The sequence below is a fragment of the Carlito syrichta genome, unplaced genomic scaffold (genome assembly GCF_000164805.1).
Source record: "Carlito syrichta isolate Samal-C Ts95f unplaced genomic scaffold, Tarsius_syrichta-2.0.1 Scaffold289328, whole genome shotgun sequence".
Taxonomy (NCBI): domain Eukaryota; kingdom Metazoa; phylum Chordata; class Mammalia; order Primates; family Tarsiidae; genus Carlito; species Carlito syrichta.
This window is the reverse complement of record NW_007233424.1, coordinates 94,123-108,953: the sequence shown is the minus strand read 5'-3', so window position 1 is coordinate 108,953 and position 14,831 is coordinate 94,123. Positions and strand designations below refer to the sequence as shown.

Genomic DNA, 14,831 nt, shown 5'->3' with positions numbered 1-14,831 from the left:
TCAAGTAATAGTAATGTACTTCAAGTTAAACTTCAACAAATTTGGATGGTGCAGAGGCAGTTAATTTAAATAAAAATCAATTCTTTCTTCCTTGGTAGTGAAAAGTAGTAACAGCCTAGACTGTCCGGTGAGGGGATAGGCTTTATTTAGACTGGATGAAAACACACTATATGGTTGACAAACTAATGACAGACAATTCTTATCTATTCATTAAAGCACATGAACTAATTCTTCCTTGAGGCATTTTCAATAAACCTTGATATCTTTGTATTGCCACTCCTCCCCCCAATCCTAAATACTCTAAAAAGAAAAGACTCATGAACTCATCTGCTACAACTATCTTTGAAAAGGTAATTATGTTATGCCTGATTCTAAATGTGTTATTCCTCAAGTTCCTATTTTGAAACAAGCATAGTAGACAAATAAATTGCTTGAGAAATAATTTTAACTTTTATTTCCAAATAAACTGGAATTTATAAAAATTGAGATCATTTGGTAGTTGGAATTTGACATGACGTCACAAAATGAGTAGGCGGATAGTTTGTGAGAACAGCGTTAACATGGGAATTACTCAGGCAGGAGGCTTACTCTAGGCATTTTGAAGGAAGACCTAGAGCTATCCTTTGGTAATCATGCTTCATGCTGTGCTCCTTTTGTTATTTTGAAATTTGCTGCTATATTGTTTTGAAAACTTTCAGTGCTACTTTATTAAAGACAAAACACTTATTTTCCCCCCAGAGGGCAAGGAAAGCAATCTGAGTCATTACATCAGATCTGCTCTATATAACAGCAGGCCAAATATGGTCTTGGCTTTCTATAATTTTTCATCACTAAATCAGAGTATCCGTATAGGATAAGATTCTAACCACAGTACCCTTTGGCCAAAAATTCTAAATTCTTCTATTTATGTGAAGAAAAAAAATGATTTAGTTTCATATTCTAAAAAGGTGTCTTTTCTGTCAGTAATAAATACTGCAAGCATAATTGCATAATTTTAACTTTAGAGACAACCAACTTTGGAGCATATCTAAACTTCACACACCTATTAAGGTTAAAAATACAAACCAGCAAAATACCAAATGTACAGTACTTAAATGGTATCCCAAATCATGTCATTAGATACATTTTAAAAATTCTGATTGGATAGCCAACATACAAGAATAGTATTTTAAGGTCTACAGAAGTTTGCATTATCTGTATAACTATAAAGGAGAATGTGTTTCCATAAACCTAGTCATACAGCTCTTGAACACACCTACTGGTAAACAGTTTTATAGCAAAGCAATACAATATGCATTTGCACCATATGTAACATCAGCTACATGTGCTTGCATGCATGTACCCATGAAATAACACACTAGAGTGAACTGGCCACTCTACTAAGTACAAGATATGTGTCAATCTGTCACCTCCAAAGTTGCTATGTTGTTTTGAGAACTTTCAGTGCGACTTTATGAAAGACTAAACATTTATTTTTCCCCCCACAGGGCAAGGAAAGCAATTGAAGTCATTACATCAGATCTGCTTTATATAATAGCAGGCCAACAGTTGAGTTTCGACTACTTAGTGACAATCACTGGGTGAGCTTTCAGCTATGCTGAGAGTTCTCTAGTGTTTAAAGATTTTGGTATAAAATGGGGCCTAAAGCAAGCCAGATAGTCTACCTGGCACTTAACTGAAGAACAGAAATTGATTCCAAAGCTAGACAAAAAAAACTACATAGTATTTTTTTAGACACAATATATCTGTGTTTAATGTATATATAAATATGGCTACCTGTGTTGTATTTTTAAGAGTCTGATAAGAGAAGTTTTGGCTACATATGACTCATCACATAACCAAACTCAAGAACTAAACTCTTAAATCAAATGCAACTCTACTGCATGGATGTCTTGACAGAACAACTGTTGAGTATAAAATAGTTTTTGCACCTTATTATTTTGGAGCTGAATAAAAGACAATCACTGCCACCAACAGCAAACATTTCTACAATGATTTAAATTAAAAATTAATTTGTTGGGGTAGGAGAGACAACAGATAAGAAAACAATTTGATCCATTTGGAGAATCTGGCTGAAGATTTATAATAGTCTCAAGTCTACTTAAAGTGAGAAAACTTCATTCCCAAAGCATCATCTAACCTGTTCATTAGAAAAAAGTGGATATTAACAGAAGCCATTTGTTCCGATTGTCTTAACAAGAACTGTGTGTATTTAAAAATAAATTGAAAAAGATAAGCTGGGCTCGGTAGCTCAGCCTGTAATCCTGTACTTTGGGAGGCTGAGGTGAGTAGATTGCCTGAGCCCATGGGTTTGAGACCCGCCTGGGCAATTTGGTGAGACCTCATCTCTACAAGAAATAAAAAAAATCAGCCGGGCATGGTAGCGTGTGCCTGTAGTTCTGGTTACTTGGAAGGCTGAGACGGAAGGATCGCCGGAGCCCAGCGGGTCAAGGCTGCAGTGGCCGGAAACGGCCACTGCACTCCAGTCTGGGCGACAGAGTGAGACTCCAACTCAAAAAAAAAGAAAGAAAAAGACAAAGATACTGTCCAAGGATTACAATAAAAACTATTATTCTAAAGAATTTTGGTAAGTTAGAAAACTTAGCCAGAAACTAATTACTAGCAAGTAGATTTCTCTAGAAGATTATGAAGAAAAACATACTTATGTGATGCCAGATATTAGAAATTATGATCTCATAAGAAATTTTTTTATTTATAACAACCTCCTTTTATGCTTTGAAAACTTGTTCTAAAATGAACCACTACTACATCAGTTTGGCATTTCTTTTAATTTAGTCTGAAAGTCTTCCTCTTTACATTTTCTTTCCTCTACCGTACCTTTGTCATAACCATAACTGACCTTTGTCTAGAATCACAGTCAGTTTCTTTAGAAAAAGTCAATAATCAGTATACAGGATATAGTATTTTCCTAGATTGTCCAGCAAGAGAGCATGGACAACATAAATCAAATACATTTAATATGAGAAAATAATGTAACTCAAAGTAAATTGCCTTTCATTCCTTTTTTCTGATTCTATACTAGATAATTTTTACTCTTAAAGCTGAGGTTAAATTGGCAGTCAAATCAGGCCCTAGTTAAGAAAATGACACATAGAGAACAGTGCATTAGTAAAAGTAAACTCAACAACACAGTTAAAATTAATTGGGAAAATTTTAATAAGCATTCAAATGTATTTTACATTGACAACTGCAATACTGAAGTTGTAAAATTTTCCATCTTTTTCGCAAAAAAGGTTAGTGACTTTTTTCTCTCTTGGGAAACCATGAAGACCCAACTATGAGAGCATTAATGCAGTCAGTCCAGGTCACTAGTTTCGTTAACACTAATAGCTAAACAGGTGTTCACATTTCATGTCTACAATAAGGTAGACTGTGAAGTTCTTTGATCTCTTAATTTTAGCAAAAATCCCATGAGATAATTTGCAGGAATGTCAAATTTTTGAAGTGCAAACTCATAAAACTATATTTGGATCATTTTTTTGCTTTGAGTGCAACTGACTTGAGAATACGGGCAATTTTTCTTTCCTAATTCCTTGGAAAAATATTTCTGCAGTAAGTCTGTGTCTTCTCTTTGGGTTGTTTTAAAGAAAGATGATCAGCTTTGTGGTTGGTTTCCCACAGTTGATACAAATCTATTAAAAACATTATAATCTGCAAGGAAAAAGTTGTTTTTCAAGAACAGGAAGGAAAGAGCATTTCTTATTTGTATAAACACAAACACTTAAAGCTAGTCACACTGCAGGTTAATCCAATATAGTATTCAAAAATTCTATAAAACATGAACAAAAAATACATGTTTACTTTCATTGCTCCAATAGTCAAATGAAAATCTGCATGAGAATTGCGCTGCAGCAGTTTGCTGGTCCAATTTAAGAGTTCAAGGTCCTTTTTGTGTGTTTGGCCCACCAATGTCCACATTCCAGATTAACTCAGTTCAAAAGACGGAAATCAGGGCGAAGACACCATATAGCAAAGCACAAGGATATGCTACTAAAAGTTGCTGTCCTTCCATGGCTAATGCAGAAATAAATATCTTGGAAGCAGAAAAACTACACCATCCAATAATCCCAGCAGTGAGAATGATTCCTACCATCCCTCTGTAAAACAACAAGGAAAAATGGGGGGGGGGGGGAAACAGATAAGATTAGTTACATAAGAACAGCACAGTAACCTATTGTAAAGAAAAACATTTTAAATCCACTTGTAGACATATGCAGAAATAACAGAATTTTTTTCAAGTGCTAAAATGTACCTCACAGTAAACTGAATGATACTGAATCATCTCGTGATAAAAAGCTCACTTATAACTACATTTTACTCTTTTAAATACAGGGCTGCCCAATCTTGGCACTGTGAACATTTGGTCTGGTTACGCCTTTGTTGCGGGGCTGTTCTGTGTATTATTAGGATGCTCAGCAGCATCCCTGGCCTCTACCCATAAGATACCAGCAGTATGCTTGTTCTTCACAGCTGGAACACCAAAATTGTCTCCAGGCATCGCCAAATGTCCCCTTGGAGGCAAAACTGTTCCTGGCTGAGAAACAGTTTTAATAGAATACAACTTCTATAAAAATCAAGTATACGTAAATACATCAATTCTTAACAGATGTGAAGAGTGAAGCATTTCTACACTGAAAATATGAATAATTTCTGCTTAAAGCAGGAACACTGTAAAGCATCACCATGCCAAATATCTAGTATCAGACAAGTAACTGATATATTTGTCTCTTCTCCCAAACCTCCATTTTAATTTTCATAACAAGGCCTGGCACTAGCCACAGGGAGAAGTTTGTACTGCTGAGAGAGAATCTGCCCATCGGCCAAAAGGAGAAACTTTATTAGAGGTAATTTACATCTTTCTTTTTAACCTAACCTAAAATATCGCTTAAAAAATACACATAGTATTTAAAGATGCTTACAAGTACACCTGAGAATATGGTAGGCTGGTAGCAGCCTCTTGTCAAAAAGAACGTTCATTTTCAGTTAAAAAACTGCCAAATAGAGAATATGTATTTATTATTCATACATTCGGCATATTCCTAATGGCTTCGAGAAGTCGGGCATATTTTTTATAATCTAAAAAATATCAAAGAAGGTAAACTTAATATGAACACTCTAATGACTTAAACTTTTTCATATAAATTAAACTATCAGTACTGTTCAATTTGTTACCACTATAACATTGGTAAATAAACACAAAACTAGTGAAATTCTTGATCATGGATACAAGTAAATATAGTATAACAGATTTTTAAATTTATTTATTCTCATTTCCACTTTTCATAACTGGAAAGCATGTGGCACAGTCCCTACCTATAAGGAACAATATCTGGTATGGCTTGCTGAAACAGATTTATCTAAAACTGAAAGTGAGGTACATCCTATTACACAGAATTGGTCAATCAAACTCCAAAATAAAGATCAGTACTTACTGCAAAGAAAATATCACTGCAAAGCTGGAGAGTAGAATCATGGGCAGAAGACAATATCCAAGGACACTTGCCACACAACCAAATGAAACACCCGTCATACTCATTAAGTTTAATAAACAAAACATTCCTAGACATCCAATTGCACTGATCCCATATACATAGCCAAACTGGATCTTGCCAGCCTATGAGTAAAGAAAATATTACAGGTTAAAGAACAAAAAAATAAGTTATTTTTGACCTTATTTCATTTGAAAGGGTAATATAGAAGACAGCCAAATCATGAGCATCAAAATCTAGAGAGATATCTATTCTTTATGCAGAGTAGTTTTTATAGTCTTCTTAACTTTCCAGTTAGCATTTGGCATTAAAACTGAACATATAAAGAGACAAACCATAGTACAATCACCTAAAAGAGATTTCTAAAAAGAAGTGGCTAATTCTAAGCAAATAAACTAGAGGGACAAGATGGAAAGCCATTTAGAATGTATGGGTAATAGCAGTACCACCCAAAAGCACCTACCTCCACCAAAAATGCCCCAAAGCAATTTATTCTCATTGGTAGATGTAGCCATAATCTTTTAAAGCAGAAACTGTATCCTTCACTTTATACATGTCTTAGAGGAGTAAGGAGAAAGGAAACCAGGATAAGCAGGAAGCCAGGGTTCAGTGGGGAAGGGAGAAGAAAAGGCAAGAGGAGTAAAAAGGAAGATGTTTTTCTTTCATTATTTTTCCAAATTGTTGGTTGATTTATACAGTCCTTTGATGGGGGAAAAAACCCACAACCTTAATCAAACAGCTTAAGGACAGGCAAAGATTAGCTAAAACGGAATTATTTTACTGTCAAGCTTTGTGAAAAAACATGTATTCAAGTCACACTATTACCAAAACAAGTCTACAGAGAAGCCTTCAAAAAGTTCCTGATTTGTCTGATTTTTGTCATACAGAAATTAATTACAAGAATGCCTTTACGGATTACATTACATAAAACAATGCTTGGGACTTTTGTTAGACTATTTGTTTGTAAGTACTTGATTAAGAGTTTAAAAAAGCTCAGCTGAACTCATGATGGATTCACTCATGTAGTAATAATAAAACATACTTGTACAGTGTTTTTAACTTTTCAAGGTGTTCTCATATTTTGTTTTGTTTTATCTTCAGAACAATCCTGTTAGGTAGGTAGCACAGGGTTATTACCTATCAGAGGAAAGTGAACGATTAAATGAAAAGGCTAAGGGCAGAGTAGAACTGAGTTCAAACCCAGCTCCTCTGACTAAAAATCCCATTTTCTAGCCATTACCTTATTTATCTCTTAAAATTCAGAGACATAAGATAAAACAAAGCAAATATTAACAATCATCTTTACAACTTCTTCTTTTTGTTTCAATATGCCTCAACATTCCTGGGAAGGTGGGAAATAGGGAAAACAATATACAGAATAGTAATCATCAGTATGTCTATGACAAAACATTAACCGAGGTCTAGTGGTTTTTTAAAAGGCCATGATTTTTAAAAAAGAGCAATAGGGTAAAAAATTTTAACTTCTGAAAAGAAGGGAATTTTGATGAGGGGCTGAAGCATTACATGTTTGCTTTTTCCCTAACAAGTGGATCACTTCTTGGAATAAGAAATGATTCTTCAAACATACTATACTTACTATGGATGGAGAAGTGATAAACAGGTATAAACACAAGTAACTCAATACTATTCTAAACACATCAAAGTATAAGCAGAGTTTTAAAAATAACTTTTGGTGGGATACTTAAAGATTGTTCTTTAATCTCACAGAGGGCTGAAACTAAAATCTTACCAGTAACAATGTGGCTCCAAAGGCAAGGCAAAAAACCATTGGTCCTGCCAAATCGGTTTCATTCATGATGCTTCCATCTGCTACTTTTAATGGATGTAATACTGTTAGTGTTTTTTGCCAGATGTGGTCAAAATTGATACCTAACTCTAAAGGAAAAAAAAAAGTAAAAAGTTAATTAAGATTTGTGATATACTTTTAACAGAATCTATGTTGGAACAGAAGACAAAATAATATATCCAGCATCAAAAGAGGATCTAGCAGTATTGGCTGACATTATTTTAAGTGAATCCTTAATAGTAGTCTTCACTATTTGTGGTGCTGATCCAACACATATGAAATTTCTGGTTTGGTGTTGGAAAAGGGTATGGATGCAATGAAATAGACATATATCTCAGTTATAGCAGCACAGTAAAGAATATATGAACAGGGTTAAGGGTAAGAGGCTCTTTACCTGAGGTTTTAGAAATACCTGAGAACGCATGAAATTGTAAAATTATATACAACACTGTGTCTCTATGTATATGTGTATTTTTCTGAGGAGAGTATTTATAGCCCTCATTATTTTCAAAGGGTATCTGGACCCCCCCAAAAAAAGTTCAAAATTACTGCTTTCTAGATTTTGAAATACAATTTGAAAACGGTCATATTTTTTAGTTATGTCACTAGTTCTTCCAGTTTACTTTCATGGAGAATAATGCTATTTCCTTAATTTCTTCCACGAACAGAATTCAATCAATAAGCTGAAGTAAAAGTTGTATAAAGAACTATTAAAAATCTGGTCCCTCCTGGCCCAATGAGGTTTCATATACATTCTGTTCAAAACGAGTTACTTAGTAAAAAAATATTCCTATAAGATTGTTCTTTTAAAGGAAAGCACAACTTCTCCAAATTAAGATTTATTTTCACTGACCAGTTAGATACTAGAGTACTGTCAAGTGTTGCAACAAGTTCTACCTTCTAATAAAGGTGGCTCATCCTCAAAGTTGTTTCCATAGAATGGCTGAGGTGAAGCTGGAGTGTATGCCTGAGTTGGCTGGAAGATCTGCCCAGTGTACGGCTGCTGTGGCTGCATCATGTCTGGAGGGACAAATCGGCCTTGCTGCGAGTAGTCATAGCCAGTGTACTGTCTATACATCAAAAGAATTTAAAATTTTCAGAAGTAGTTTAACACATTTTAAATTCCTAAATGTTCATCTGACAGCTAGAGAATCTTAATCATGCAATTCCTAGGATACCTACTTTGCCAGTTTTATAAATGATGGCTAAAATGATTACTAAGATCAAGCTGATAATCTTTTTATAGAAATCTTCCTAATGACACTAAAATTCATTTATGTAACACTTAAGCAAAACACAAGTGCTTAATGTATTAAACGTAAATGTTAGGAGGTCAACAAATTACAATGTAAAAAATTTGTCTATTTTTCTCCCTTAGTAAGTATATATAATATAAAGATACTCTGTAAAATAAAATGCCAATGAATATGAATAAAAGCTTAGGATAACAGACTATGTAATTTCCATTGCAATTTGGATATTCATTGAATTATTATTCTTTACTCTTCTAGTATACTACTTTTTGCAAGTGGACAAGTCTCTAAGAACAACCATCAATTTCAAACTAGAGTGGACAAATTAAGCTTGTTCTTTGTGAAAATATGCTGAATAAGACAGAACATTATTAGTACACATCGCATTTCAACAGTACTTTTAGTTTTTCAACGCAGATCCACACCTATTGACTTGTTTAGCAAACCCTGCCTTTAGAGGGAAAGCCGTCACCATGGCTAATCTAATGACAATGATAAGAGGAAACAGAAGGATATTGAAAGTCACATAAATAAACACTTGCTTTATCATGTTCTAGAAAAATATGACTTATCTATCGATGTGAGTAATCTAATTATATAAAAAGCGATACAGAAGTAAAAATAATTATTTTAAAAGTAAGATATTATAAAAATGAGGGCAGAGAAGATGAGATGTCTTAGAAATCATTTAGTCCAATTACTTTTAATTTTTTATAGTCATATTGTCAGTTGTTTTTCCGAAGTAATGCTCATTTTATTCATTTTTGAGAAAATATTTGTCAAATACTCAAGTCTGAATAACCACAGTTTATCAGTTGTTCTTTCAAGTAAAAAGAAGTGTTCCCATGAAAAATCAGCTAGTTCAGTGCTTTTCTTAGAGGCAGGCATCATATTTTAACACAGAGTAGAAGCGCTTTACGACCGTCTCCCTTTGTCACACAGAATAGCAAAGAAATATGTGTACTCAAGGGTCAGGATTTAATAAAATAATTCTTACTGCTTCATCATAAGGATCCTTAATGAACCTGGCTTCCTGCCCACCTCCAACAAGTATGTGGTGATGAAGACTACAAAGACTACTAGAACAATATGATATCAATGTCTTGATTCATGCTCAGCGATCAGTAGTTTTATAAATCATTACTTCTGCAACATCACTGCATGTGTCAACACACCTAAAAAGGTATATAGCATTTTAGTATTGCTATAAAAATAATTTTTGGCCTTAGAGACTCCTTGGAAGATTTTAAGGACCCTCTGGGGTCTGCAGTCTACACTTTGAGAACTGCTGATATAGAACCATAAACTTTACATAAGGAAGAGAAACTGTGAGCGAGTAACCATTTCAAAGGGGGAACCATCATTCCACCTTTAATAGGCAAGGTGAGAAAGACAACCATGGAATCTTACTATTATACTCTGCTGGCAGGAAATGATCAGGAAAATTTCTGACTTGCTCCTGTTGGTTTTAAATTAAAATATGGCATGGCAGACAAGATCTTTACAGACTAGAGAAACACAATTAAAAGGCAGGAAAAGTAACTGTTACTAAATCAATATGCTCATAAGCAGTCTGTACCAACAACAAACACAAAGCCTGGTAACATACTGGACTGGTTACTTATTCATAAAAATCCTCAGGTATTACACAAAGATATCAGTTAAGCCAAAGAATAAAAAATAATAGCTTTCAATACTTTAAAAAAATGTGACTGATATTACAATACATTTTATAGGTATATCTAAGAGACCTGTCCAATATGACATTCATAACTCAACAGCTTATGATCAAAGAACCTTTTGCTTTTGGGGTTTGCATATGTATATGTGTGTGTATGAATGTATGAATACTTGTGATGCACCCATAGAGGAAATCACAAAGCTAAATCTAATTTCATAGAACAAATGCAGAACTATGTACTAATAACAAGTCAAACTTATAATGCAAGGTAATATGTTATCTGAATCTAGACTTTCACCAATAGAGAGCTAAAAGTTATCACTGCTACCTTTGCCATCAAGTTAGCAAACCAAACAACATAGTATTTAATATTTAAAATGTCATTAGGTTGCTTATCTATTTGACGGTATATAAGGAAGAGTATGATTTTTAAAATAAAGCTCAGAAACTCAATATTATTACTGTTCATATGTCAGGCTTCTTGTTTTCCCAGCATCAATATAAACCCATGTTTATTAACTGGCAGTAGTAGTTACATAATCACCTGGAGTAAAATTTTCACTAGCACTGAAGCAATGCTTACTGGTACACAATTTGATTGGAATGGAATTGTCAATATAGATAGCAACAAGTGCTAACTAGCAGCAAATGGAATGCTAAACAACTGCTGTATTGTTTAGAATACTAAACAACTGCTGTGTGGAGAACTGAAATGACAGGACTGTTAAATGGAAAGAGACTATAGGTCACATGTTTAAGTTATGCAAACATGAATAAGACAGGGAAAAAAAAAAAGCAGAGACAGATAAACCAAGGAGTTTGCAACTGAAATGGTACAGTTCTGTTGAATCTAAACATAAAGATCATTTGGTTAAAAACAGGCCTGCATACAGAGACAAGTTCTCCAAAGCCCTGTTCCTGCCATAGGTAAAAATTTATTAGATGGATTCTGGCCAATCTTAAATTTATTTGCCCTTCCATACAGAGAGTAATCACCCAAAACATTTAGGCAAATAAATGAATAGAAATCTCTCAGTATGATTTTTCTAATTCTGCCCAATTAATTAAACAAACAAGATAACTTCTTATTGGTATGTAATTGAGGAGTTAATAACAAAGAAGAAAGTGATTTCATTGATGGAGGGCATTTTTACATGCTCATTCCCACTGTTCAATGTGTTAAGTTTTAGGAGGAAAACAAAGCATCAAAATATATCAAATTAACCAGATTCAAAGAGCCTATGGATGGTAAAAGGGATAGGTCATCCAAGATAGACTATACAGTGGGATAGAATTTGATTTTTGTTGTGTTTAAATTCTTAGGCACTTTCATTAAGAGTTATTAATTCAAACACATTCTAGTACTGCATGTTTCTCACAGACTGCCCAATTCTCCCTGACCCTCATCCTGGGATAGTCTTCATAAAGTTTTAAATTCAGGATTCATATGACACATGAATCTTCTGGAGTTATGTGCACATTTATGTGGGGGTTTGAGTACACGTATGTATTTATGGCAAACAGGCCTACAGTTTTCATAAGATTCTCAAAGAGAATTTATAACAATCTAAAAAAAGTTAAGCAACCCTGGTATATGAAACTCTTTTATTTGACAGGAGGCTGAAAAGATTATCTCCAAGGTCCCAAGAAACTAGGCATACGATGTCCTAGACAAGATTGTCAGGAAACCTTCCATTCATGTATTTTTGCCACAAATACCAGATACTTTAAAAAGGCACCTTTTTTTTTTTTAACAGCTCAGATTTTAAAGGCTTTGAGTCTGCCTCTTCAATCCGCAACTGGTAATTTCTGTGGCACTGACCATAAAGTTTCAGTATGAGAAGTAATAAGAATGATTATCAACTGCTATACGAAAATCATTTGATGACCCATAAAAGCGAGCTTACACTATTAAGTAGTGTCACTAAGCACTTTCAGTTAGCACCGATAAAGTCTGAAAGTTGAACTGATTTAACTACTAAAGAGAATATTTTTATTTCTTACTGCTCCAATGAATTAACAGCCTATCTTCTAGTTGCCTGAAGCTCCGCTCCTCATCTTAAATGATGTAGAAATACTGCTACTAGAAAACCGTTCTTCAGCAAGCTACTCTTCGACTTACGGCACACCTGAAGATTTTGCTTTAAGTAGGGCGACATTTTCAACCCAAACCAGTGTCACGGATCTTTCCAGAGGAAAGAAGACTACGAAAAATCATAATCCCGATAAAGGACGTGTTCGCACATTCAGTTTTAAGCAGAAACAAACATTCTAAATACGTGCTTTCTTTGCAGTGTTGATTAAAATTAATTGCCAAAGTTCAAAAGTTACTTGCTATAGGGTCCTCCACTTCCTCCATAATCATAGGACTGCTGTGATTGATCATCGATGCTGTAACTTGTCTGGTAGAAATCCGTGTTTAAGTTTTCAAAGCCTGACATCGCAAATGCTCTGTAATAAAAGAGAAATGGCAAATCCTGCTTATGCTCAAGGTTCTACCGAATTCGTTCCCGGCGCTCTGCTTAAGCAAATAACCCAGAAGACACTTAATATTTGTTCAGTAATTTGGGGGCGCAGCATTTGGAGGGATAAAGAAACGCGGGGCGGGGAGAAGGACTCAGGAAACGTCTCGTCTCTAAGTATAAGCCTAGGAGGACCGGTCTGCCTCGAGGCGCTGACCTGCATCGGGTTAGGGGCGGGTCGCAGGAGAGGGGGTTCCGTAGAGGTCTAAAATTCCAATCACAACGAAGATAACTTTCGCCTCGGGAGACAGCGCTTTACAGCTGACAGCGCGACTGTCTCCTTGCAAAACAAGGCCGGCGGCGGCCAGGCAAGTGCAGAATCCGGACGTCGCGCCCGAGGGGCAGTGGCCGCGTCAGGGTTAGGGGCTTGGAAGAGGGCGAGGATCTCAGCAGCCAGACGCGGGAGGGGCGCCGAAGGACGGCAGCAAGCCGAGCTGCACAAGTGTGGAGAGAAGCCGAACGGCAGGCCACAGGCCTGGGACACTCACCAAACGCGGCGACGGCGGCGGCGGCTCCAACAGTCCCAGATAACCCCCAAACTCAGTTTCCCTGAAATAGCTCCGTTGCTACGTGTCACAGGGCCAAAGAACCGCTTCCGGGGCACGTGCCCTCGCGCAAGCGTCCGGGCGGATTTGCGCTCCTTTTCGATTGGACGCCGGCGGGCTACTCGGGGGCATGCGCACTGCAAACCGATGGGTCCTGCGGCGGCCCAATGGGAAGGGGGAGAGGGCTTCCGGCTGCCGGTTCAGAGGTGGCGGCAGGAGGGCGCAGGCGCAGCACTTGCGTTGCTGGTTGGACGGAGGGAGGGTTTCCGGTAAACCCTGGCCTGGAGGGAGGCGGGGCGCCGCCGAAACGCCTCAGGCTGAGTGCCTGCTCCTGTCCGCGAGCGGCCATGCCTTGGCTTCTCTGGCTTCATTCAGACCCCGGACTAAATAGTGTATGTGCGTTATTTAATTTTTGCAGCCGAATGAGGCTTCCTCTTATAGGCGAGGCTGTTAAGTGTTCGTTGATTCTGTGCCGGCTGGGTGGCTGTGGTAAATACCAGCTAAGTGGTTTCTGCCCGCCTGGAGTTGGTGGGGATAGGGGTCATGAGACGCATTGAGACGCATGCACATGCATGTGCAGTTGCTACTGATACTCCGAGGGGCTCCGTAATTTTTCGAAAGAGTGTCATACCTTCCTTCCAGAAGAGTCTGGAAAGCCGCTTTGGGTGGCGGCCAAAGGGTGAGTGGAAATAAGAGAAGAGGGAAAAAAGGAAAGGAGAAGGGAGAAGAGCCAGAATGTTTCAGGCAGAGCGAACCGTGTGTGCAAGGCCTGTGATCAGGGAAGCCACAGTGTGAGAAAAGGTGTCAGTCAGGGTTTCTGAGCCTCTGTATTACGATGATTCTTTGTTGGGGGCTGCCGGGTGCGTTGTAAGACAGTTTAACAGGATCCCTGTCCTCTAGCCGGTAGATAGCAGGGTCACATCCCCCGCCCAAAGCCAAGTTGTGACAACAGTGAATGTCTCCAGACATTGCCTAATGTCCCTTGCGGGTGGGGGTGGGGTGAGCTGGGGAACCACTGTTTAAGTGAAGCCTGAGTGAATGGAGCAGCAAGTGAGGGGGGCCCCATAGGCGCGGAGGCTGGAATGGCAGGCAGGGGTCGGGAAATAGCCTTGTGAGATTTCTGTGGTGGTTCTAAATGAAATAGGAAACCACGGAAGGTTATGAACTGAGGGATAATGTTTAGATTGTTTCCTTTTGAGGAAGATTGCTTTGGCTGCTGAGTTGAGTCACTTGCTCAGGCGGTGAAGTCCTGAATATTGTGACTAAATACCATGCTGTTACCAAAGAGCACTATCTCCAGAGTTTATGGTACTAAAATTTTTACCATGAGCCTTGCATATGGGCCTCACAAAAGAAGCCAGACCATTGTTCTGGGACTATTTTCCAAAGGGATAATAAATGTTCACTGGTTAAAACTTTTTTCAACACACACACACAACAAAGTAAAACAAGTAAAACACACAAAAACACATTTTCCTCCAAACAAAAATAGCCAAAGGACATAGCAGCCAAA

The 14,831-nt window shown here is 37.1% G+C and overlaps 1 protein-coding gene across 1 annotated transcript; it reads right to left on the bottom strand.

The window, feature by feature from the left end:
- Nucleotides 1-3,153: 3,153 nt before the first annotated feature.
- On the bottom strand, nucleotides 3,154-13,345 carry LOC103256384 (protein YIPF5). The gene is made up of 6 exons (XM_008054265.1): nucleotides 13,262-13,345; nucleotides 12,583-12,702; nucleotides 8,215-8,387; nucleotides 7,261-7,406; nucleotides 5,454-5,635; nucleotides 3,154-4,118 (listed from the first exon to the last, which is right to left on the bottom strand). Exons 2-6 carry the CDS (start codon nucleotides 12,690-12,692, stop codon nucleotides 3,956-3,958), a joined length of 774 nt encoding a protein of 257 aa, XP_008052456.1. The 5' UTR covers nucleotides 12,693-12,702; nucleotides 13,262-13,345; the 3' UTR covers nucleotides 3,154-3,955.
- Between the last annotated feature and the right edge of the window lie 1,486 nt (nucleotides 13,346-14,831).